This window comes from Gracilinanus agilis, chromosome 2 (genome assembly GCF_016433145.1).
Source record: "Gracilinanus agilis isolate LMUSP501 chromosome 2, AgileGrace, whole genome shotgun sequence".
In the NCBI taxonomy this organism is placed as follows: Eukaryota; Metazoa; Chordata; class Mammalia; order Didelphimorphia; family Didelphidae; genus Gracilinanus; species Gracilinanus agilis.
Genome location: NC_058131.1, coordinates 166,028,164 through 166,055,121, shown reverse-complemented (window position 1 = coordinate 166,055,121; position 26,958 = coordinate 166,028,164). Strand labels below are relative to the sequence as shown.

Below are 26,958 nucleotides of genomic sequence, written 5' to 3'. Positions count from 1 at the left end.
GCCACGCTTGGAGTCAGGAGGACCTGCATTCAAATCTGGCCTCAGACAATTCCTAGCTGGGTGACCCTGGGCAAGTCCCTTAACCTCGATTGCCCAGCTCTTGCCTCTCTTCTGTTAGAACTGACACTAGGATAGAAGGTAAGAGATTTTTTTTAATGTGCCTACTATGTGCCATGCCTGGTGATGTTAAGCACTTTATAAATATTTTATCCTATTCTCACAACCACCTTGGGAGGTAGGTGCTATATTTATTTTCATTTTACATTTAAAGAAACTGAGGCATATTGTGGTACAGTGACTTGCCCAGGGTCACAAAGCTATTAAGTATGGGTTCACATTTGAACCCAGGTCTTCCTGTCTCCAGATCCAGGGTTCTTTCACTGGAACCACCTATCTGTCTCTAATTGGTCAGCGCAATTCAAATGACCCTTATTGGCCTCAGTTTCTTCATCTGTAAAATGAGAGAGTTAAATGAAATGATATTTATAAAGTGCTTTACAAACCTTAAAATGCCATATAAGTACTACTATTATTTTAATGTTTAATGTTAATGATGCTTTTTTTACATCATCAGTTATACTCAATATTCTTTCACTGACTATAATTATTTAGTGCTTTAAAGTTTACAAAGCAGTTTATACATTCCTTATTTAATCCTCACAACAAACCTATTATTATCCCCATTTTTCAGATGGGAAACCTGAGGTCAAAAGAATGATCAGGTCATAGGGTAAGTGCTGCAGATTGGATTTGAACTCAGATCTTCCAGTCTCCTAGTCCAACATTTTATCCACTACATCACCTAGCTGCCTCCCAAGTGAATACAAAATAGTTCTTTAGTTGGGGAGAGGCACCATCTGTTTAGGGAGATCAGGACATGCTTCCCATGAGAAGTGGCTCTTGAACTAAGCATTGAAGAAGGCAAATGGGTCTAGGCATAAGTATTTTTATTCTCTTTCCTTTCACTGAAGTCATTCAATCATGTCCCGCTCTTCCTGACCCCATGTGAGGTTTTCCTGGCAAAGATACTGGAGTGGTTTGCTATTTCCTTCTCCAGCTCATTTTACAGATGAGGAAACTGAGGCAAACAGGGTTAAGTGACATACCCACAGTCATACAGTTAGTAAGAATGTGAGACAAGATTTGAACTCAGAGCTATTCTAAAGGTCCTGGGTGTAGTTGCTGTTCTTTCACAGAGGAGAACTCCATCCCCCAGTACCTGTAGAAATCAGGAATTTCTCATGTATATACTATACTAATAATATATTTCTCATATAAATTCTAGAATATTAAAACTAGAAGAAACCTTAGAAATCATCTAGTCCAGAGACAACTTGGTGACTCAGTGGATAGAGAACCAAGCCTGGAAACAGGAGTTCCTGGGTTCAGATGTGACCTCAGAGGCTTCCTAGCTGTGTGACCCTGGGCAAGTCACCTAACCCCCACTGCCTATCCCTTTCTGCTCTTCTGCCTCAGAACTACAATACTTAAAGGTACTGAAAGAAAGAAAGCATCAATCCAGTCCAAGCCTCCCATTTTAAAGACAAGGAAGCGGAGTCCCAGGGAGATCAAATGGCAAATAACAGCCAACCTCATAGCTGACATATATATATATATATCTTTCTACATTCCAGGCTCTGTGCTGAGCGCTTTACTATAGTAGCTCGTCTGATCCTCTCAAGTAAGTCGAAAAGAGCTCGCAGGAAATCAAGTACCAGGTGGGGCTTCCTTCTCAGAAGCTCAGAAAATTTCCTGCCATTTATTTAGTGGAGGCCATTGGGGCCCGCTCTAGGGCTTTCCCCGCCCCTCCCCCTCCCCTTCCCCTCCCCCTCCCCCTCCCCTGGTTTCCTTTGGCTTCCGGACATTAAAGGCATTTGCTCCCATCCAGAGGGTCCTTCTCCCTGGTTAAAACCTTTCTCCGTGCTACATCAGCGACACACGGAACCCTCCTTACCTGGCAGGCGTCGTGTAGGTTGAGGTTGTGTCCTCCGCTTCTGGTGTCCCCGGCGCAAAGCATGTTTTGGGTGACCATCTTATTGGATAGCTGACGGGGCGTGCAGCGGCTGGCCGGGTAGAGCCGAACGTGAGCCTCCTTTAGCCTCTCAGAGTAATAGGGAGACGCTGCAGGGGAGAGAGAGAGAGAAGAGAGGTTCGTGGTCCCTGGTCAGACCTTGGCTCCCTCCTATAAGAAATGGACGTGGCTGTTTCTCAGTCTTTCCTGTTTCTAGCGCGCTAGACGGCTCAGAGAACTGTTCTTTTTCTTTCATGGTGAACCGAATAGTCAACACAAATATTTCATGTTTGAGGAGAAACAATAAAGAAAGATTTTGTGGTGCTGTTCAGTCATGTGACTTTTCGTGACCCCCGTGGACTCTCACACCAAAGCGTCCTGGAGTCATTAGTTGGCAAAGATCCTGGAGGGGTTTGCCATTTCCTTCTGTGGTGGATTAAGGTAAAGGGGGTTAAGTGACTTGCTCAGGGTCACCCAGCTAGTAAGTACGTGAGGCTGGATTTGAACTCACGACTTCCTAGTCCTCAGTTTCCTTATCTTTACATGAACTAGAGAAGGAAATGGCCAACCATTCCAGGATCTTTGCCAAGAAAATCTCAAATGGGGTCAGGAGAAGTCGGGCATGACCAAATGGGTGAACAACAACCAATTTTCTCTTTTGATGTGCAAAATTAATCAGTGGTATAGGTAAGTGTGGCGTTACTGTCTCCATTATACAAGGAAAGAACTAGACAGAGAGCTTGCCACTCGCCTAAAGTCACTGGGAGGGAGGGAAGGGGTGTTGATTAGAACCCGGGTCTCCTGACTCCCCGTAGCCCCAGGGCGCTCTTCTATTGCATCTCCGAAGGGCTGCTGCAGAATTGTTCTGGTTAGAAAGGGCCCAAGGCGGGGAGGTCGTCCACTTACTCTCCTCATGTTTGCCGTAACCGGACAGCTCACATTCTGTCCAGGTGGGCAGCTGCAGTCCAGCCTCGGGAAGGCAGACGCTGCGGACTGAGGCGGTTTCCTGGGCGCATTTTAGTGACTCAGAGCTGGATTTGAGCTTCAAGAGTGCTGAGAAGAGACACAAGGAGGATGCTCAGTCCTCTGTGCCACACAAGCACACACACACACACACATTTCTCTTTTCAGAACAGGAAAATGAAGGGCAGCCACTAGAGAGAGTAGACTGATGGGTGCTGACAATCACCAGATCTGAGAAGGGGACATGTAAGCAAGATCCAGCTTACCAATATCGTTGTCAAAAGTCTCAGGAACAAATTTTTCATGGATGACATATTTTTCTACTTCAAACTCTTGTTCATCCTCTTCTTTTTCCTCCCGAGAGGTCCGGCCTAGAACCACCTTAAGTTCATGGGCTTTCAACCTGATGAAGAAAAAGGTCGCAGACCTTAGATGACTGTCCTCGAGGAAACTTCTTCAATAGGAGTGGGGAAGTGTATTGGAAATTCAATTAACAATTATTAGGGGAGGGGGCAGCTCGCAGGGTTACCGGATTGAGAGCCAGGCCCAGAGAAGAGAGGTCCTGGGTTCAAATCTGAGAAACTGGGAAGTTTCTCATTATCCCATGAAAATAGACCAACCCTAGTCTACACACATCAGCAAAATGATTTTTTTCCTAGCTGGGTGACTGTAGGCAAGTCACTTAACCCCCATTGCCTAGCCCTTACCCACTCTTCTGTCTTGGAACCAATTCTTAGTATTAATTCTAAGAGGGAAGATAAAGGTTTAAAAAAGGAAAATGTGAGCAATAGAAATAAGATTGGAAAGGCAGATGAGAGAATGATTGTGAAGGGATTTAACTGAAGAGTTTGTATTTTATCCAATGGGCAGTAAGGAGTGAAGATTTTTAAACCGGGAAGATGAGATGGTCAGATGTGTTTTTAAGGAATACCATTGAGCAGCCCTTGTGTGGAAGAGAGGGGCAAATGAAGGCTCAGACCAACCAGAAGACTATTTAAGGTTACCTGAACTAAGAGGGAGGCTATGGGAGTAGAAAGAGGGGGACGGATGTGAGAGTTGTAGAAATAGGACTGACGAATTTTAGCCACTAATTGAAGATGAGACCCAAAGTCATAAACCTTGATAACTGGAAGGATAATGGTACCATTGTCCAAAGGAGAGAAAGTGATGGGTTTGTGGGGGGAAATGAGTTCTTTTTGGGACATGCTGAGGTTGATATGCCTCTAGAACAGTGGTTCCCAAACTTTTTTGGCCTACCGCCCCCTTTCCAGAAAAATTTATTACTTAGCCCCCTGGAAATTAAATTTTTTAATTTTAATAGCAATTAATAGGAAAGATAAATGCATCTGTGGCCATCACCACCTCCCTGGATCACTGCAGCACCCACCAGGGGGCGGTGGCGCCCACTTTGGGAATCACTGCTCTAGGCCATCCAAGTGGAGATGCCCAATAAGCAGGTGATGTGGGCAGTTGGTAATTTTGGGGACTGGAATTCAGAAAGGGTTTAAATTTCATATGCCACTGGTAGCTGAGGGTCCTTTAAATGTTCAACCTCTCAAGTGAAACATGGCAAAACCCTCCCTGTCCAACAGGACAGACTTTCTGGGAGAGCTGGTCCCTTTATTAAAAAACACCAGGCCTTGAACCCAATAGGAACTCTGATGTACTTGCTTTATTCCATAACTCAATGGTGTGATTCCTTTCCTGGCTCAGAAGCCTATAAATGTCATCCACAGATTGTAATGTGATGAGCTTGTCCCATGATGTGGGAATGGTCCAGGAAGCAAAAAAGCCAACTTTTATAACTCAGTCTCCCTAACCTCAGTGCTATTTTTATCATTAGCTTTGAGCCTTAAATTCTACAATAGAGTCAGGGAAGAAGAGTCAGTATGGAGCAGCCCCAGAGCTCTATCCTTTAAACTGTTTTTATCTAAAATTTTGAAAAAAAGAATTTACTAATGTTTTGTTTTTATATAAACCTAACACACATTTTGAACCCTCCTTTTCAATAACAATTTTTAAAATATTAAGCAAAAATGACCAATTAAGGAACAACTGTTACCTGGTGGTACCTCTAATCTCCCACCCGTCAAAGAGGAAGAAAGTATGTTTTCATCAGCTGATCTCCAGAACAGAGCTTGATCATTGCAACAATCATAATTTTGTAACCCTTTAGCATTACTTATATTTCTTAATTACTTGTAGAGATTGTACATTTGAACAACTCAGTTTCCTCATCTACAAAATAAGGTCATAGACTAGATAGTCTCTAAAGTCCCTTTCAAGACAGCTAGATGGTGCAGTGGATGGAGCACTGTGTTCAAATCCAGCCTCAAACATTTACTAGCTGAGGCAAGTCACTTAACTGCCTCAGTTTCCTCAAATATAAATGAGCCTGAGAAGGAAATGGCAAACCATTCTAGGATCCATGCAAAGAAGCCCCCAAATGGGGCTTTCTGCAGAGGAGGCTCAACAGTTAACTCAAAAGTACAATAAAAATTATTATGAATAAAAATGGAAGCAATGGAAGTATACTCCCAATATCTGAACAATTGGAATGAATGCCTTACACTATTACCACTCATCTTTTTTTTTCCCCTTTTCTTCTATAACATTTATTTGTTTGTCTTTTTTAGGGCAAAGAGAGTTAAGTGACCTGCCCAGAGACACAGAGTAAGTGTCTTCCTGACGCCAGACCCAGGGCTCTATCTATTGTACCACCTAACTTTGTTGGAATATAATTTAGAAAAGAAGAAAAAAATAATTTTGCTCATGTGTGTCGACTAGGGCTGGACTATTTCCAAGGGATAATGAGAAATTTCCCAATTGTTGGACATCTTGAACAGCTTCAAGAGATTTGACCCAAGCTCTGATGGCTACATTCTCCAACTGTGCAACTTCCTCCGCCTCCATGACTATTCAAGTTTGGCTACAGACTCCTGAGAGTAGATGCTGATTCCTGAGGTGACTGGAAATTTCCCAACCTCCCCCAGACCAGTCATAATCTGGGACTGTTCCAAACTAAGTGCAATAAATTGTCTTGCTCTGTACTCCCAGAATGAGACCATCTTCAGCCACTGCAGATGGCTGGGCTATAGAGAAACAGTATGGCATCACTTATTAGAAAGATGGCCCTAGAGCCAAGGAGATCCAGGTTCACGACCCACCTCTGACACACACTGGCTATGTGTCCAGGCCAGTCACTTTACTTTTCAGAACCCCTGGACAATTTTCTAAGACTACAACTTAGGGAATAGTTTTCCATCTGAAATGGTAGAAGGAGTTTCCTCACTAGGAATTCCTGGTAAATCAATGAAATCCTATGTAAGACCAAAAACAAAAAAACAATTAAGAATAGCTGTAGACAAATTACCATTCCCTTAGCTGAGTATTCCCTAGCTGCCAGACTCTCTATAATAGTTTCCTCTGGTTTCAGTGTCTAGAGAAGAATAACTTGTGGGTTTTCCATATTCTTACGTCTTCTGAAAGCAGTGAGCTGCAGAGAGAACCCAGCAGGAGTCAATCAGTATTCCTCCACACAGAAAACGCGTTGTCCCAGGGGATCTCCGGTTTATGGCCCTGATGGCAGCCTGCCAAGGATGAGAGGTGATGTCAGTGTAGAGGCCTCCTTTAATTCGAAACTGGCTTTCTTTATATTGCCGCAGGCCGCAAGTAGCTGAAAAAAAGCAAAATACAAAGAAAAGGGAGGTCATCAGACCTTGCAGAGGTTTGCAAGGATTCTCAGGAACCCATCTTGGTTCCCTGTTTTAGTATTCTGAACTCAAGACAGGCTGACAAAATCAACTTGCTCAGAGTCACACAGCTAGGAGGTGTCTGAGGCCACATTTGCACCCAGGACCTCCTATCTTGCCTGTCTCTCTGTCCATTGAGCTACCTAGTTGCCCTTCCCTATGCCTCTCAAGTGCTTTCCTCCCTTTGCCTTTCAGAATTTCTGGCTTCCTTTAGAGGTCAGCTCAGATACTATCTATCTATCTATCTATCTATCTATCTATCTATCTATCTATCTATCTATCTATCTAATCTTCTGCTCGGTTGTTAATGCCCTTTTCCAGAAATCTCTCTCTCTCTCTCTCTCTCTCTCTCTCTCTCTTTCTTTTCCTCCCACTATATATATGTAGATAGATATAGTGTGTGTCTTTAATTTTTTAGGTTACATGTTATTTCCTCCAGTAGAATAGAAAGTAAGCTTCTTGAGGGCAGACATTTCATTTCTGTTTCTGAATTCCCAGCACCTAGCAGGGGACCTATCCTATAGTGATCTCTTAATAAATGGTTGTTGAACAGTGGAATTGCTTGTTGGCTCAGGGAAGGGGGAGGAAAAAAGGGAGGGAAAGAACATGAATCATGTAACCATGGGAAAATACTACAAATAAATAAACAAACAAATAAACAAATAAATAAATTAAAATAAATGGTTGTTAAATGAATGAAGAACATTCTGGACATGAACAACAACTTGTAGAGAATTATGGAGGCAGAAGATGAAGTGTGTGTTTGGGGAACAGTAAATAAATCAATTTGGCTAGAACCCAGAAGACACAAAGGGAAATCTGGAAAGGTTAAGGCAGCAACATTTTTGATTTTTCTCTTCTATATTCTCTTTTCACCCACCCACCATCTTCTGCCCAAGATGAAACAGATGATAACAACTGAGAGAAGAGGTTTTTGATGGGGACTAAGAGAGAGGGAAGGGATAGAGGATTCATGGGGAGAGGTCAAACCTACTTGAAACCTTTCTTGAACCTGCTGTCAGGAGACTACTGATATCTCTCCACCCACCCCGCCCAATGGGCAATGGAAACCTGTATCAACTCTCATTAGTTGCCAGATTAAGGAACAAATATGATTAAGAATGATTTTTGAGCTTCTTCGATGCTCCTGGCCCACTGGAGAAGTGGCTACTCTAATTACATACCAACTAGAAGAGAAGAGAAAGAGCTATTAGCACTAAGGAAGCTTCCAAAGAAAATGACAAAAAGTATGTCTCTTACAGCATTTGGGCACATCACAGTAGCCCCATGTCAGCTGGCCACCCCGTAGCACATGGCACCAGGGTTTGATATCACTGTCGGGATTCCTGAAAGAAAAGAAGTTGGAGTATTTAACTAGCCAGATTTTCTCAATGAGTAAATCATAGGATTTTTTAAATATCAAGAGTTGGAAGAGACCTAGTGACCTCTACCGTGATGTCAAACTCAAGTAGAAATGGAACTGCCGGCCACATTCTGACTTAGAAGAACGAAAATGAACGTAAGCTGTGATGTACAGGTAACCATTCCACATGGAGGGAATTAGGGACAAGGTGCCCACTGTGATCTGGAAAAGCCATGTAAACATTTTTGGTCTTGTGGCCCTCCCTTTGTACCAGAGAAATCGGAATTTTTTCTTTTATGGTGTGTTTACAGTACCTTATTGTAAAATATTGGTTAAGTATTTGCTTATAAACTAGCCACTGTGCCACCTAGCTGCCTTCCAAGAGAAGGCTGGCTATCTTTCAATATTTATAAGGCCATCCTGTGGATGAAGAATTAGACATTCTGCTTGGAAACCAAAGGGCAGAACTAGGAGCAGTAGATAGGGATTATAGAGAGACCTTCTGATAATCATAAATTGTCTAGCAGTGGAACAGTCTATTTTGGTAGGTAGTGAGTTCCCTATCCTTGAAGGTCTCCAGGTGAAGGCTGGAGGGCAGCTTAATTGGGATGTTGGGACAGAGATGTCCAACTTGAGATCTGTCCACTATCTGTATTACAAAGTGCAGCCCAAACCAGATTAAAAGGCGATTGAGGAAAGGCAACGAAGTGGCTTTCAGGCCCAAAGATGGGAGGTCCTGGGTTCAAACCTCACCTCATATACTTCCTAGTTACGTGACTGGGCAAGTCACTTAAACCCCTTCCCAATCTTCTGCCTTGAAATCAACACACAGTACTGATTGTAAGACAGAAGGTAAGGGTTTAAAAAAAACATAATGGGGGGGCAGCTGGGTAGCTCAGTGGATTGAGAGTCAGGCCTAGAGACAGGAGGTCCTAGGTTCAAACCCGGCCTCAGCCACTTCACAGCTGTGTGACCCTGGGCAAGTCACTTGACCCCCATTGCCCACCCTTACCAATCTTCCACCTATGAGACAATACACCGAAGTGCAAGGGTTTAAAAGAAAACATAATGGGGAAATGTTTAACAAAATGAATGACATGAGGCAACTTTAAAAAATAAATTGTTTCTGTTCATGGTATGAAAAGATAAAAGATGTTAGTATTATATAATACTATATTTCTGAGTTTCTAAACTTTTTCTTTGTTGTCTGCTGGTGCCTTTGCGTGTGGTCTGTGACTTCCACAAAAAAAAATCCCTCCAAAATTCCACTTAATTTCTTGTTGCAATCCATGATATTTCAAAAATTAGATGGAGAAAATCATGACATGGAAGACACTATGGGGGCAGGAAGGCTTGACTGTGACCTAGCTGTGTGACACTAGGCAAGTCACTTAACTTTATTTGCCTCAGTTTCCTCATCTGGAAAATTAGCTAGAGAAGGAAATGGCAAAGCACTCCAGTATCTTTGCCAAGAAAACTCCAAATGAGGTCAGGAAGAATTGGATACAACTAAAATGATTGAATAGCAGTCTCCTTCTTGCCACTATTTCCTTCCATCCATGCTTGATATGAAATTATTTCAAGTCCTCGCCACCATCCCTTAAATCTTTTCCATTACTCAAATTCTACTTCCTCAATGATGCCCATCCCAAAGGGAGCAATATTTACCCCTCACTCACGCCACCCCTGATACTCCCAAATCTGGTGTAGAGCTTAGAATGCAAAAGGTAAGATTTCAAATGTCTCCATTATAGCCCATCTCTCTCTCGGGAATGATTTGTTGTTGTTTTTAGTTGAGGAAGCTTAAGTGGGCTGCAATGCTCTGTTGTCCACCAGCTGAAAAAGTCCAGAGATGTCCAGCTGGAAAGGGGAGTCAGTCAAGCTCCAAAATATCTTCTGGGAGTAATGTTCATATCAGAATTGTGGGGAGCAAAGAAATCTTAATAATTGGTCGACTGGCATGTATTGGCAAGGGTAATCAACTCTGAAGAGCTATGGGAGTCCCTTTCAAGCTAACTTGAATATTAGTTACCTCTAGATAATACACTAATGAAGCATATATAATCATCTAAAAATTATTTAGGAATGATTTCTATTATATAATGGAAGTTGGGAAAATTATCACAGATCAGTGCATTATTTTTTCTGCTTTTTTGTTTATAGATAATTTATTTATGGAGGAAGCTAGACAGTTCAGTGGATAGAGTATTGGACCTGGAGTCAGGAAGAGCCCAGTTCAAATCCTACCTCTGAGCTATTTACTAGCTCAGAGACTCTATAAGGCAGTCACTATACCATGTCTTGCCTCAGTTTCCCCATCTGTAAAATGTCAAGTAATAGCACCTACCTCTCAGAGTTGTAAGCATAAAATGAATGAATATTTACAAAATGCTTTGAAAACCTTAAATTACTATATGAATGCCAACTATTATTATTTGAAAGGGATTAAAGGAAAAGAGGAACCTGGGAAAAGACACATTGTAGACTAAATCAATAGCTAGAATTAACATCTGTGTTCTACATTTGATTTTTTTTCCCAATGGCTATGAGAGTTCAAGATAATTACTTTACCTCTCTGTGTCTTGGGTCTTTTCCCCCATCAGTAAAAGGAAAGTAGAAATCTATTTTGTGAGGCTATTAAGCTATGAGAAAATTCTTGGAATTCCCTGACAGACAAGGTCACAAAAATCTACTTGAACCTTCTACTCTCTCTGCCTGCCACTGAAAAGACAGTCTTATATCTATAAATATACACCTACCGGCAAAAATTATGATTGCCCAGGCCCAGTTCACGAGCATTGTCCTTCCACGCTGTGTAAAGTTTGTTTTTCACACGTGGGGAGTTCCATTTGAGACAGGGAATGCCTGATACTGTTTGTCTCCGAGTGCCCCGATAATCTGTGCCAGATCCAGAATAGCAGTCTCCAGTGGCACCTATAGTGAGAAAAACAAAATAGGCAAAATAAAAAAATAAATAATAAATCCAGATAATGATGAGTCATTTCTGGCAGGGTTAGGAGCTAGGTAAGATGAGACAGGATGCCAAATACCTCCTTTTCGGGAGGATCTGAAACTTTATCATTTCCTTTTTGTACTTTCAAGTTCTGGGAGTGACTGCTTCCTTCTCTTTCTAATTGAAAAACTGACAAACTGTCCCACTTAATAATATCACTTGTTATTTTGGAGCCAGGCAGAACCTTAACAATCACTTTGTCAAACCCCTCCATTCTGCATCTTGGGACATAGATCCAGAGAAGTTAAACATTATCCCTCATAATGATATAGCACATTTGGGACAAAACTGAGACTAAAAATCATGGCCTTCTAAATTATCAGTGATGTATAGCATGAGGGATGCTGCAGTATGTAGTGACTTGTTTCCACTTGAGTTCTTGAGTATTTTGTAATCTTTTTGAGTTCTTATCTTTATCCACCATCAGATTCTAAAACAGCTCCATAGTAATAAAATATGTCTATTGACCTAAACTCCCTTTTCTTTCTGACTTTGCTATTTCTTCATCAGTATTCTAGTCACCTAGGCCTGAATCCTTATTTAAAGATCTTTCTTCTTCTTTACCACTTCCCTCTCCCAATAGTTGCAAGATCATATCCATTCTCCCTTAACATTATCTCTTATACTATCTTTTCCTTTTCTCTACTCTAATGCAGACAACTCCTTTTTTGCCTGGATGATTGTATTATTTGTTATTGTTGTTGTTGTTGTTCAGTTGTTTCAGTCAATGAATGGTTCCTCATGACCCCATTTGGGATTTTCGTGGCAAATATATTGGAGTGGTTTCCCATTTCTTTCTCCAGCTCTTTTTCCAGATGAGGAAACGGAGGCAAACAGGGTTAAGTGACTTCCTTAGGGTCACACAGTGTCTGAGGTGGGATTTGAACGCAGGAAGGTGAGTCTGACCTGGCCCTCTGTTCACTATGACACCACCTAGCTGCCCAGATAATGATATTAGCCTCCTAAATAAACTTCAGTGGCTCCTGAATCCAATGCAAACTTTAATCTGGTATTCATGGCCCTCCATGATCCTGACTCAGCCTGATTTCCAACTACTTTCCTTGACATATTCTTCATTTAACTATTCATTTCTTGCCATTCTGAACTTTTCCTGCCTTTCTGCTTTTGCATACACTATCTCTTATGTCAGCAATGGCATTATACATCATCTCTGCCCACTGAAATCCTTCCCTTTTTTCAAGGCCCAGCCCAGGAGCACTCTAGTTTATAAAGTTCTCCCTAGAAGTAACAAAAAAAGAAAAAAACAACAACACACTCCTATGCATTTAATATCATTTCTCATACTTCTTCTGATAAGTCATGATTCGCCCACATGGGTCCCCCTTCTAATAGCACCCACGGCAATCCCCCTTTATCTTAGTAAAAGATCTCCATGAGTTGCTATAGTTAAAAAAAATAATTTAAACCATCATTCACTTACTAGTATTATGATAAAAAGCCTTTCTGAACCAACAGAGGCTGATCCTCGGACAATAAACATGGTCTATTACTGGGTCATTCTCATGACTCAGCAGGACCTGCCAGAAATTGGATTTAGTTAACCAAGACTTTGAGAAACCAGAGTCACCTGTACATCAGAATGAGGCATTGGAAGAAGGCTTTTAGTGGAAGACTTTAACATATCACACCTATGAACCTCTCTTCTCTCTGTTACCCCATTAGATCACAAATTCTTTAATGGCAGGAATTATAGTTGTTCTTTCCTTTTTTCTTTTCTTTTAATCCCTATCCCCTAACACAGTGCTCTACATATGGTAGGTGATTATAAATGTTTGCTGAATTAAAACAAATTATGTAGACAGACTCTACTTCCCTTGCCACTGAAAACCAACACAACTTCTAACATCGCCCCCACTGAAACAAATGAGAAACTGTCTTATTCCCCTTTTTTGCTCTCCTTTGAAACAGTAGCTATCAGACATCCTCCCAATTGTTTTCCCCTACAACCTGGATGTTTCCTCTGACCATCGAGGCCAATGGTAACATTCAGAGGATCTGCACCCCTCAGATACTCACTTTTTGAGCACGATGAGATGCTACAGTACTCCCATTTGTAAAATCCATTATCGAAAATGTAGCACCAGGGCTTGGAGTCTTTGTCTGGGTTTCTAAATATCAGAAGGCAGAGGGAGTATTAGGAATGAAACCTCAAATTGGAAAGTGAGAGGATATTCCTCCAGGGGAATGGCTGAACAAATTGTGATACATGATGGTGATGGAATATTATTGTGCTATAAGAAATGATGAACTGCTTGATTTTATATGAACCAGAAAGACCTCCATGAACTGATGTGGAGTGAAATAAGCAGAACCAGAAGAACACTGTACACAGAAATTGAAACATTGTGGAATGATCAAATATAATCGACTTTGCTACTAGTAGCATTGCAATGATCCAGAACAATCCTGAGGGACTTATGAGAAGGAATGCTATCCACAGCTAGAGACAAAACTATTGGAGTAGAAATGCCAAAGAAAACATATGATTTATCACTTGTTTATATGGGTATATGATTTGGGGTTGGTTTTAAAAGATTACTCTATTATAAAAATGAATAATATGGAAATAAGTTTGGAGTGATAATACATAATAACCAGTGGAATTACTTGTCAACTTTGGGAGGGGGAGAGGCAAGACAGGAGGGAGACAAGATGAATCATATAACCATGGGAAATTTTTTTTTTTACTTTTAAAAAAGAATTTAAAAAAAAGAAATGAAATTTTATGTGATCTCAGACATTACAAATGGTTTCCTTTCTGTGGGGACCCTTCTCTTAGAAAAACCTCTGAGAGTCAAAATAAGTGTCATTTACCTACAGTAGTTGTGGTTCCCAAGTCCCAACTTAAGGGCATCTGGTCTCCGTCCATTGTACTGTTTGGAGTGAATTGCACTCATGTTCCAGTTTACACACTCAGCCCCACTTTCACTTGTGCTCCACGTCCCCCTATAGGTGAAGCCCAAGTCTTCATAGCACAGTGAATTAGTATCTGATTATAGAGAGGAACATAAAAAATGCATTAGATAATCTGAAATTTTTTTGTAATAAAAGTGCTTTTGGCAATAAAAAAAGATTTTAATACTTTTTTCCTCATATCTTTTTTTAAAATTTTTTTTAAACCCTTAACTTCTGTGTATTGACTTATAGGTGGAAGATTGGTAAGGGTAGGCAATGGGGGTCAAGTGACTTGCCCAGGGTCACACAGCTGGGAAGTGTCTGAGGCTGGATTTGAACCTAGGACCTCCTGTCTCTAGGCCTGGCTCTCAATCCACTGAGCTACCCAGCTGCCCCCTCATATCTTTTTGCACTGGAATGAACCTTGATTACATTTTGAAATGGAAAGAACTTTGGACCTCATTTTCAGATGATGAAATGGAGTACCTCAGAGGGTTTAAGTGGTAGACACCAGTAGCTGAACCCAGGTCCTCTGACTTTAAATACAATGCTTCCTCACCCCCACCCCCACTCCCTAGCCAATACATCACACAACAATTACATGAGAATATACTGTAGCCAAAGGAAACTAAAGCCTGGAGTATTTAAGTAACTTGACTTAAAGAACATCAAGGGCTAATGGCAGAGATGATGGTAGACTTCCAGGGGCCATAGGCCATCTGTTGAACTTCCCATCTCTACCCCTGGGAGAGAAGGAGATTGACAAATCTGGAACCTAAAGTCCTCAAAAGGAATAAGGGGGAAATTCCAAGCTGTGGCCCCAGGGAGAGCAAACCAGAGACCAAGATGAGTCAAACAATATTCACTGGGAATACCAAAGAGGAGCTGGGAACAGAGTCTAAAGAAGCAGCCTAAACTAGGGAAGTTAGCACAGAATGAGGGAAAGTGCAACTTCTTTGCCCAAGAAAGTATTCTTCTATGGTAACAGCTGCCTACTGGCTGTATCCTCCCTCCCATCTTGACCTATTCCATTAGCATTATACCTTAGACCTAGAAATAGGACACCTTCCATTAGATCACACTGCTTCTTGTTCCCAAAACCTCAATGTTGCCCTCTTTGTTCCTCTGACTGGCTTGTTCCCACCCTGCCTTCCTCTGTGGAGCTAGAAGTTTAGTCATTCACTCACCTATTTCACATTGTTTTCCTGCAAAACCTCTAGGACAGTGGCAGATAAAATCTGGGAAATACAAGGCTTGCTTGCAAGTCCCTCCATTGAAGCATCTAGGTTCACTGCAACCTATTAAATAAAAAAAAAAAAAAAAAAAAGCTGGAGTAAATTTCGAAGCAGCCCAAGGGAGAAAAAAAGAGGTATAGTTAATAATCAGAGACAACTCCCTCACCTCTAAATTTCATTTCCTGTTCATCATCTTGTCCTTCCTCCTCTTTGTCTCCCTACATTTTTACACTTACTTCAGGCCCAATTATTCTTGATTACTTTAGCCATAGACCTTCTATCCAGACTTGGTTATTACCACCCCCTCCCCCACTCCCCTTTTTTAAAGCACCTTGACAGACACTTATTGAGCACCTACTGTATGCAAAGCCCTGTGCTTGTTACTGGGCATGATGCAAAGTTTTGTTAAGACATAATTCTTTGTACTCATGGAACATTTGGTCTAGGCAATCAGGATTAGCTTCAAGGAAGGGGTAACATTTTTACATGGATCTTAAAGGACAGAAAGCATTTCAATAGGCAAGGTTGAGAAGGGGAGGCATTTTACTGAGGCAAAGTCTTTCCAGCTTTCCCTCTCCCTCTCTCTCTCTCTCTCTCTCTCTCTCTCTCTCTCTCTCTCTCTCTCTCTCAAAAGTACAGTGGCTTTTCAAGGATAGAATTTCAGTTAGGTAGTTTGAGTATCTGAAGTTTAAAGAGCAAACCCCAGTACTGATGCTTACTTTGGACAGGTACGCTGTGACACTGAACGAAGCCACTATCACACCTACAATATTCTACTCGGTTGCTTCTGAGCCCCGGACGCAGCCATGATTGCTTTTGCTGGTAAATCATCTGGGTTTTTTCATCTTTGCAGGTAACTATAAGAAGAAGCAGGACAGCTCTCTTTAGTGTGTGATGCACCAAATGGTACCCAGTTCCCTTCATCTCACAAAAAGGAATCTCACACCATTTCAACCCAACGTCCCCACAAGTAATAATAATATTTGATTTTTACATATTACTTTAAAATTTGCAAGACATTTTGGTTTTTGGTTTTCTTTTTTTTTAAACCCTTGTACTTCGGTGTATTGTCTCATAGGTGGAAGATTGGTAAGGGTGGGCAATGGGGGTCAAGTGACTTGCCCAGGGTCACACAACTGGGAAGTGGCTGAGGCCGGGTTTGAACCTAGGACCTCCTGTCTCTAGGCCTGACTCTCACTCCACTGAGCTACCCAGCTGCCCCCTAAAATTTGCAAGACATTTTGAATGTGCTATCTCACGTAACAGTTCTGATATAGGTACTAAAATGGGTATTATTATTTTACCCATTTTACAGGTAAGAAAACTATGAAGTTCCCTTTGAAACTGCATCTTGGTCTTTTTGCTTAATTGAGGTGAATGGAATAGGTAAGAGTCAGAAGTGAAAGCCAAAATTTACAAATGACAAAAACCAAGTCACAGAAAGTTTGAACAGCCTCTCATCCAAAAGCAATTCATAGTGAAGCTGGGATTATAGTCCAGGAAAGGATATTGGACTGGGAACCAGAAGATGTGGGTCTAAAAAGGTCTGAATTCCAGTGTTGACACTAAAAAACTGTGTGGGCTTGGACAAATCTCTTCTTTTCTCTAGACTTTGGTTTCCTTATCTGTAAATAACAGATATTTGCTTAAATGATGTGTAATCTCTAATCTTCTTTGTTGTTCAGTTATGTACAACTCTTTGTGACCCCACTTGGAGTTTTCCTCGCAAAGATACTGGAAGTGATTTGCCTTTTTCTTCTCCGGCTCATTTTACAGATGAGGAAACGGAGACAAACAGACCTTATCCGTATCAGGTCCCCTCACTCTGGATGTTCCCCAAATCTCTCTCTTTGACTTTCTCTCTACATTGTTGCCTTTAGTAAGCTCATCACTTCTCGTGGGTTTAATTATTATCTTTTTAAAAATAACCCTTTCCTCCCATCTTAGAATCAATACTGTGTATTGGTTCCAAGGCAGAAGAGCAATAAGGTTAGGAATTGGGGTTAAGTGACTTGCTCAGGGTCACACAGCTAGAAAGTGTCTGAGGCCAGATTTGAATCAAGAAGATGTTGCCTTGATTCCAGGTTGGCGCTCTATCCACTGGGCCACCTAGCTGCCCCTAATTTCCTTTAAGATTTATTATTCCACCACTATGTTGTTCCTTGAGGGCAAGAACTGTGCCTTGAACATCTTTGTATCACTTAGGGTACCTAGTATACTTCCTTGTAAATAGTAGACATTCAATAAATATTTGTTGAATACATGAATTAATGATCAGTGCTTGATATATAGTAGGTACTTAATATATGCTTGTTGACTAAATATTAAACGATAGAATGATTATCACCTGATAATCATTAATAACATTGATATGTATAGACATAAATATATCTAGATCTATACATATCTATCTCTATGGACTTGCTCACCTTAAAAACCATAACTTTGCCTTGCTTGAGCAAATGGGTAAGTTTGCATTAAGAATATCCTCAACTACCCATTCCTCTAGTCCTCCCTAGTTTAATTGACTCTTAATATAGTAAGGACCTGACCTCTGCTTTCTCAAACCTCTCTTCACAGGTCCCACCTCTCTTACTCACCTCTGTAGGATCTGGCTCCTCGTTTAAAACGGTTGTGAAGGTCCTGCAAAGAAACCAGGGGAGAAAAGAGAAATTGTAGGATTGCTGACCATCTCAGGAAATAACCAAACCAAGCAGACACCCAAGGTAATCTAGGTGGCTTTTAGTCTTCTCTCCCATCAAGTTAATTTCTCCTTTTTGGGAACGTCTGTTCCACTTTTCCCACCAACCTAAATCCTACCCATCATTTCAGACCCCAGGAAAGTCCTCTTTTTTTTTTTAAACCCCTATCTACTGTTTTAGAACCAATACTAAGTACTGTGATTCTAAGGCAGAAGAATGGTAAGAGCAAGGCAATTTGGAGTTAAGTGCTTGCCCAGGGTCACATAGCTAGGAAGTGTCTTAAGTCAGATTTGAACCCAAGACCTCCCATCTCCAGGCTTGGCTCTCTTCCACTGAGCTATATAGGTGCCCCTTAAAATCCACCTTTTTCAAGAAGGCTTCCTTGATCATTTCAACTGACACAGGACCTTCCTGTCTACACATTCTTATGTTGTTTATTGCCTAAATCACTTTCATTTGGCATTTACACATTGCATTTTTAGGTATCTTTTCCAAAATATTTTATATCTCCTCAGCCAGACTGTTATCATCTTTTTTATGATCATATGCTTTGACTATTTTAAAAATATTTTATTTTCTCCCAATTACATGCAAAAACAATTTTTAACATTCATTTAAAATTTTTTTATAAATTTTGAGTTCCAAATTCTCTCCTGCCCTCCCACTTTCCCTTCCCCTCTCCCTGTCTGTAAGTAATCTGAGTGAGTAAAGAATCTAATATCAATTTTACAAGTGCAATTATGTAAAACATCTTTCTGTATTAGTGTGATCTCTTTTAAGCAAGGGACTGTATCTTATATGTCAGTATCTCCTTAAGCATCTGACCTTTGTGAGAGCATGTGGCAGGCTCTCAATAAATATTTGATTTATGATATAAGACCACAGCAGACTGGGTCTTTTTTCCCCATAGTCTAGCCATAGACCCTGGAGAAATCATAGCCTTCCTGGGTTTTAGTTTTCTCCTCTGCAAAAATGAGGGAATTGGACTAGATCATCTCTAAGCTTCCTTTCAATTTGAACATAAAAACTCCTTCTGTGCTGACTTGACTAATTTCTTAAAAGTGATCCAAAGTGGAGCAGGTAGGTGGCTGGGTGGATAAACAGTCAGGCCTGGAGATGGGAGGTCCTGGGTTCAAATCTGATTTCAGACATTTCCAAAATATGTGACCCTGGGCAAGTCACTTAACCCCTAGTCCTTACTGCTCTTCTGTCTTGGAACCAATACACAGTATTGATTCTAAGATGGAAGGAAAGGGTTTTATTAAAAAAAACAAAACTGATCCAAAGAAAGTGTCCAAGGACAATGGCATAATAATCACAGATATTATCATAGAACTTGATGGTTTATATGAATTTTGTGTTCATTATCTCATTTGAGCTTCATAACACAATGGCAGCCAAGTGGTATAGCAGATAGAGCATTGAGCCTACAATAGTGAGAAGAATTGAGTTCAAATTCTTCCTCAGACCCTTACTAAATGTGTGAACCTGGACAAGTCAGTTAAGCTCTATGTATCTCAATTTCCTCATCCACAAAATGGAGATAACACCTACCTCCAGGGTTGTTGTGAAGATCAAATGAGATAACACTCAAACTACTTTACAAATCTTTAAGTATGACAAAAATACTAGTTATTACTATTATTAAACCTCCTGAGGTTGATATTGCAGATACTATTATCCCCATTTTACAGATGATCCGAGAAAAGTTAAGTGACTTTCCCATGGTCAACCATGTCATAAGTGGTATCTGAACCTTGGTATTCCTCCTTTTAAGTCCAATATCCAAAATCTGATGCATCATATTCACAATGTAGAAAGTCATCTCCATTATGAAGACAACTTTCCCAATTCACAACACAAGTTCTATGTCTTGTGAATTGTTCCAAGCAAAGTCCTGAATATCATTTGCAGGCAGTGATCTTGCCATGATTACTGGAAGTGGATTTCAGGCATGGTATTATATCTGGGTTGACTCCTATCTCCCCCAGTCTTCCGCCAGTCTATACCCGTTTCCCATCTCCTTGGCCTTAGCAAAAGATCTCTTGAACAGCCTGGAGCATAGTCTAAAGGTAAGCTACCAACATGTTACCTTCTTTGGATGACTCCGGAAGGAGTAGGCCTGCTAACTTCTGGCCCAGGGCTCTTACATCACAGATCAAGTATTTATGGAGGACCTACTACATGCTCTCACATTAAGGGACTGGCAGCCAACTAGTCTAATCCATAACTAAATGGAATCCCTCATATAAAACACTCAGTACATTGTCATTCAGCCTCTGTGTGAAGTCCTCTGGTGAGGGAGGACCCTCTCTCTCCAAAGACAGCCACTCACTCCCTTTGTAACCTTGGGAAAAAAGAATGAGTTGGGCTAGATTATCTCTATAGACCTTTCTAGCCTACATCTATGACCATATTCTTTTGAATAGCTCTAGATATTAGATTATAGCTGACAGCAATTTGCCTCTTCTAACCATCACTACTGATTGTGTCTTCTAGGGCCTGAGAGAACATTTCTGTTTCTTCTACTACTTGGTAGCCCCTCACATGTGCCCAATTCCTCAACTGATACTCATATGACAATGGGTATAATGTAGGTGAATAGCTCCTTACCTGGCTGGAGAGAGAAACTACTCCACACATTAGCAAAAATCCAAAGAATTTGCCTGTCATTTTCATGCTTACTTTCTCTGATTTCCTTCAAGCCCTTTAAAGAGAAGAGATGAATGGAATTAATATCATGTGATAATAACTTGAAGGTGTAAGAGGGGAAAAAGGGAATTATTATGGTTGGACTAGATGTTTAAGGTTTGATCGACAGAAATCGATTAACTCAATTTCAAAATAACAGAGACCCAAGTCAGGATAACTTTTATGGTGGTTTATTTACAATTAGGAAGGTTGAAGGTAGGGAAATTGAGAGAGAGAAACTCTGGCCTGGTCAAAGGCCCGAACCACGTAGGGATTCAGAGGCCCCAGCAGAGGGGCACAGAGGTTAATTAAACAAGGCTTCTAGCCACAAGGCCTCCTCTAAGAAGAGAGGCCCCCCTGAGGGTAGAGCCTCCAGAAACTCCAAGGGAAGAGAAAAAGAGTCAGCCTAACTTACCCACGTGACAATTCCAAGGGAAGCAGTCTGAGGTCTCACCATAGCTCATTCAACACCAAATTCAAAGCACCAACTCCCCTCCACAAGAAGTTACCATCATATTCATTTATTTATTTATTTTTATTTTTTAATCGTTTATTAATACCATCATATTTAAAAGATAGCATCTCTCGTCACTTCCTCCATCCACCTCCAGTTTCAAGTGAACAAACGGCAGCCTCAATACTGTTTTGGACTGCCCAAGGATACTTACTATCATGTGTGGGTCAGAGACCTCCCCCTCCCCACTTAATTCTAAGTTGGGTGAGGTAACATTATTTCTGGTGGCTAAAGTCTAAAGAATGAATGAGGGTGAGCTAATTCCATTTACACAAAGGGAACCATAAAATCTAGTCAATCAACCAATATTTACTCAGCACCTACAGACCCTATAGCTGTAATATGACTGACTCCTTTGTCTAGATCCCAAAATGAAGGAGAAGGAAGAAAAAGAGGGGACAGTTGGGTGGCTTAATGAATTGACAGCCAGATCTAGAGACAAGAAGTCCCGAGTTCAAACTTGGCATTAGACACTTCTTAACTGTGTGACCCTGGGCAAGTTACTGAATCCCCCATCTCTAAATCTTACTGCTCTTCTTCCTTTGACACTAATATACAGTATTGATTCTAAGATGAAAGGTAAGGGTTTAAAGAAAAAAGAAGAGGAGGAAGAGAAAGAGGAAACTGGTTTGAGAGATTTTGCCAAAGTAGAATTGACAAGGTGTGAGAATTGATTGGATATGAGAGGTGAGGGACAGGGGAAAGTCAAAACTTAAAGATTTCAACCATGGGAGACTAGGTACATATTAGTATCCAGTGACCAAAGCATTGATGACAGATGGAGTAGCCATTTTAGAGAGAAGGAAAAGAAGAATGGAAAATGCCAACACCAATGGTCAGATGTGTCCACCTACAGGCTGAAAGAGAAGCTGGTTGGTCAATGGCACATAGCTAATCGGGCACCCTAGCCTAAGTTCCTATAGAAGTGATTCCTGAATGCTCTCTAGGACTAATTAGACTGCACCAAAGCAATGTGCTCTAGAGCTCTCTCTGCCTCTCTCTCTCCCTTTGTCTTTGTCCCTCTGTCTCTCTCTGATTGTCTCTCTCTATCTCTCTGTCTTTGTCTGTCTGTCTTTCTCTGTTTCCTTCTCTCTCTCCTCTCCTCTTCTCTCCTTTCTCTCTTTCTCTCTTTCACTACTGGCACATCAGCACTAGTTGAGCCCCAATTTGTCCTCAATGCCTTCCTGATCACAACTACTGACCCAGATTCTACACATTGTTGATGCTTACCAGCAAATGTCTCCCTGCCCCCAGCCCAACCACTGTCTCATTTTCTGTTGATGGTGCTGAGTCCAGCACTGTGGGAATGTGTAGAAGTGAGAGCAGGCATCCTGTTTTCAGGATTCAACTCATCTCTTCCTGGATCCCAATCTTCTAATTTCCATTTGCCTTTCCCTCCTCTCTTGCCCTTGGAGCTTAAAGTAGGTTAGTTGGTTGGGGTGTTATTTTGTGGTCTGGCAAGTTGTCTCACTCCTTCATCCACAAGAATTAAATCAATGCCTTTCTTCCTTTGACTCATTTCCCTTCAGTCACAACAATCTCTTGATCCTATTCCCCTCCTCTTTACCTCCCCTTTCTTCCCCCAAGGCTCTGAAGACTAGGCTTCCTCCATCAGTTCTGAGGCAACTCCAGCCTAACCTTTACTCTCCAAGGCTTTATTCTTGCCTTTTACAGGCTTCCTCTTTGTTCTTTTATAAAACTCCTGCCAATGTTAAGTCATCCCCCACCTTCCCACTTTATCTCTTCAGGGCGAATGACAGACAAGGGGGCTCATTATACCTGACTGAACTTTTCCTGAGCAACTGTCAACTGGAAGATGGAAGAAAAACTAAGGAGAGAAAAGCCGATTGCGATGAGGGGTTGGGAAGGTGGGAAGGAGTATATGCAGGGGTATTTGATCTAGAAGGATTCCCCAAAAGGAATATAATGGAGGAACTCAAAGGGATTTCCTGCCTACTGTGTCAGTCCTTACTCCCAGCCTTTCTCCTTGCCTAGAAGGAAACAAAAGTCCAGTGTCTGGGTCTTTGTCTGACTTGGGTAGTTCAGAACATGCCCACTTCCACCTGCTGCTTTTTGGAATGACTTTACTGCATGCATAGTAAAGGACCCGGAATTTTCATTTATTGACCATTCCAAAGGAAAGGAGGGAAAACCCCAAGGTATCCCCTGAGGAGCACATACTTAGGAATATTTGAGCACAGGGAATTCTCCTGCTTTCCCTAAATTTCCCCTTTCTCCATTTCCCCTAATTTTCCCTTTAACTTCCTCTTCTTGATTTCATCCCATTTGCTGATTCAGTAAGTGGTAGATCTCAAAGAATTTTCTCTTCTTCTTGGTATTTGCAGATTTCACACATTTACAGATGGGTGCCTCTCTAAGTTATCACCTTAGCCTGGCCACAAAGAGCAAATATCCATCATCCACAGGTTGGATCATGCTGGATGCTGCTCTCCATAAATATGGAATGAGTGAATTTAACTGCTTCAAGCTTGCATCCTAATTTAACCAGCCCTTCCATTCTGATCACTCTCCGCTCTCCTCCCCATCACTATGATCTTGTCTCTCCTGAATCAAATGAAATCATCTAAGTAAAGATTTCACAAACCTTCCAACACTATAGAAATGCTATTTTTCCTGAATATGTATCCAATTTCATCTTCTCATTCCTACCACTAATCACATACATAGCATACATATGTAGGATATAGTACATAGTATAAAACCAATTACATTCACAGTACATACCACAAGAATACATACATAGTACATAATAAACTGATCATATACATAGTGTATAGCTCACGGTTAGGTGTTTGAACCGAGTTGGCACCCACTAAGTTCCATCTTTCAGGAACCCGAGGCACTACAAAATGAACATAATCCTAAATGCTGGAAAATTAGGGAAGATTTCGCTTAAAACCTCTTTTGTTCACCTGTCAGCTGCCTCCCCAGAAGCCTAGTGATTCTAGTCGTGTGGAGGTCACCCTGAGTTTTCATTGCCTCTGAGTCTTTAGAGCAGAAGCCATGGAAGGTCCCACCAAATTGGAGAGGAAAACATGAGTACGGACTTGGTAACAGACCATGTCTCATCCAAGCACTGGTCTAGCCAAGCATGGAGAAGGTCTTCTTCATCAGAAGGCAATGGGGGATATATATATATATTAGCCACAAGCAACCCAAGAAACCACCGACTAAGGGATGGGAGGACTGTGATCTGCATCAGTGGAAGGAATGCCCACACTTGCATCATTAATTCTTTTGAAGCTGGAAAAAATCAGTTTTCCCTCAGAGAAAAAGATTTCCTCCTGTCAAGTTTCAGCAAGGAAATTTGGATGAGAAGAATGTCCAACAGCACTGTGGACACAGAGCCCTAAAGACCCTTTACTTTTAGGGCATATGGAAACAGGGAAAGGGGAAGTTATTTTCATTTGCAGCTACTACTTAGGATTGGCATTTTCCTGACTTTCTATCTAACTTTCAGTAAGGATGCTTCCCATTTCCCCCTAGCTTCCTACTAATATCTCCTCTTTTACAGCAACTCTCTCTCTCTCTCTTTCTCTCTCTCTCTCTTTCTCTCTCTCTCTCTCTCTTCTTCTCTGTCTCTATCTCTGTCTCTCTCTCTCTCCCCCTTCCTCCCCCTCTTTCTATTTGTCTCTCTCCCTCTCTCTATTTCTCCATCTCTCTGCCTCTCTCTCTCTCTCTGTCTCTCTCTGTTTGTCTCTCTCCCTCTCTCTATCTGTTTCTCCATCTCTCTCTGCCTCTCTGTCTCTGTCTCTGTCTCTGTCTCTGTCTCTGTCTCTCTGTCTCTCTCTCTCTCTCTCTCTCTCTCTCTCTCTCTCACACACACACACACACACACACACAGTCTTAGCTAATCCAGTTCAAGCTAGTCACACACAAATAGAACTGTAGCTGAACCCATGCTGCATAAACAGATCCCATTAGAGCAGCTGGAAGGGCTGGTGGGATGGGGAGATGACAAAGGACTTAGTCACCAGGCCAGCAGAGAGAGCCAGTGAAATTGATGGAAAAGAGACAAGGGGAGGGGGGGATGGTACATGAAAAGTTTCCTTGTCTGTCCTTTGTCAGAGAGGTTGGGGGTCAGGGACACTGCGTTGGCAAGGAAAGGGAGAATAAAAAAAAACCCGGTAAACTACACAATGGATCTGTGGGATGGATTTTGAACATTTCTTAGCTCCCTTGCTGGTACTGATGGGAAACTCTTCAGATGATGGCTGGTGAGATTGAAGGATGGGGAATAAAGTTGATACAGAATTGAAATTTTCAGAAAGACAAGCTCAGAAAAAATATCTTCAGATATTCCTTTTACAAACAATAAGGCATTTTTTTCCCCTGGCTGACTGTACTCAAAAGAATTTCTCTGACCTGAAGTGCACCAAGATAAAAATCTCTATGTTGTGAGATCTCACTCATGATAGATCTATCGCCATCAGGGCAGGAGGGGAAGGTGCCACTGAGTGAGAGGAAAGTCCGAGCCCATGATTCTAAAAGCTACAATTCTGTTTAAGGCATGAGCAGTGGAGATTTTTGGATCAAACCTATGGCACATTTTTGATATTCAGATAAACCCATGTTTCATCCTGGTTGGTACTGTTAGTATTGTTTTCAAGTAAATCATAGCGGAAAGAGCATAACACTTAAGTGAGGAGAACTGGAATCCTTTAACTCACATTTATTTAGGCACTTCTAGTTTTACAGATCACATTCCATTTAATTTCCTTTCCTTTTCTCTCTCTCTCTCTCTCTCTCTCTCTCTCTCTCTCTCTCTCTCTCTCTCTCTCTCTCTCTCTCTTCTCTCCCTCTCTCTCTCTCTTTCTCACCTTTACCTTCTGTCTTGGTATCAATTCTAAGATAAAAGAGTGGCAAGGGCTAGGCAATTGGGGTTAAGTGACTTGCCAAGGGTCACTGGGATAGGAAGTGTCTGAGGTCAAATTTGAATCCAGGTCTTCCAGATTCTAGACCTACTATTCTATCTATTGTGCTACCTAGCTGCCCCACATCTCCTTTCATTTTCTTAACAACTCTGCAGAGTTTAGTATTGTGTAGGCTGTTTAATTCTCAAGTACAAACAAGAAGCAGTGTGTCACATGGGTTAGAGAGCTGGTCTCAGAACCAGAAGCACTATTGTACAATTATCTCCCTACACTCGCTGGATAGGAGACCTTGAGCAAGTCATTTGACTTTTTAGTCTCTCCATAACTCTCTAAGGCTATAAGTTGCTAGTACCTGCTTTGGTAAAGGGAGTTTCCTCATCTAGAAGAGAAGTTCCTTATATCAACAAATTTGTGGGTCCAGTCCCTGTCTCCTATCTCTTACAGCCTGAGTTCTAGATAATTTAAGTTACTTGACTAGGATCACATAACCTTGATGAGTTTGGGCACATCTGTAAAAATGGTCATCTAGCACAGAACATGCATAAAGTGCCTACTATATACTGAGCACGGTGCCAGGTTTTTTGGGGACACACATATAAAAGTAAGATGGTTGGACCTTGCCCGCAAGGAGCTTCCATATTGAAGGATACAAGATGTCCATGGGTGAGCGAAAGTCCAAGATGTATACAAAATAAATACACAGTGATTTGAGGAAGGGCAGCACATGCCATTGACTGGGGTCATTAGGAATGACTTTGGGAAGGAGATAGCATTTAAACTGAGTCCCCAAAGGAGCCAGTGATTCCAAGATGCAAGTGAAGAGAGGGATTGGAAGGGATGGGAAGAAGTCTATGCAAAGACACAGGCAGAGAGCAGCAAAGAGGCCAACTTGGCTGGTACATG

General features: G+C 41.4%; 1 protein-coding gene across 1 annotated transcript in view; it reads right to left on the bottom strand.

The window, feature by feature from the left end:
• The window catches only part of PLAT (plasminogen activator, tissue type), a 42,015-nt gene that overhangs the window by 4,637 nt on the left and 10,420 nt on the right, over nucleotides 1-26,958 (bottom strand). Inside the window, exons 2-13 of the mRNA XM_044663547.1 lie at nucleotides 20,569-20,662; nucleotides 17,854-17,896; nucleotides 15,973-16,110; nucleotides 15,206-15,316; nucleotides 13,938-14,112; nucleotides 13,140-13,231; nucleotides 10,849-11,023; nucleotides 7,987-8,072; nucleotides 6,452-6,650; nucleotides 3,241-3,377; nucleotides 2,918-3,064; nucleotides 1,955-2,121 (exon numbers count right to left, since the gene is read on the bottom strand). Of these exons, the coding sequence (XP_044519482.1) occupies nucleotides 1,955-2,121; nucleotides 2,918-3,064; nucleotides 3,241-3,377; nucleotides 6,452-6,650; nucleotides 7,987-8,072; nucleotides 10,849-11,023; nucleotides 13,140-13,231; nucleotides 13,938-14,112; nucleotides 15,206-15,316; nucleotides 15,973-16,110; nucleotides 17,854-17,896; nucleotides 20,569-20,634 (1,536 nt within the window). The 5' untranslated portion in view covers nucleotides 20,635-20,662. The remainder of the gene's footprint in view (nucleotides 1-1,954; nucleotides 2,122-2,917; nucleotides 3,065-3,240; nucleotides 3,378-6,451; nucleotides 6,651-7,986; nucleotides 8,073-10,848; nucleotides 11,024-13,139; nucleotides 13,232-13,937; nucleotides 14,113-15,205; nucleotides 15,317-15,972; nucleotides 16,111-17,853; nucleotides 17,897-20,568; nucleotides 20,663-26,958) is intronic.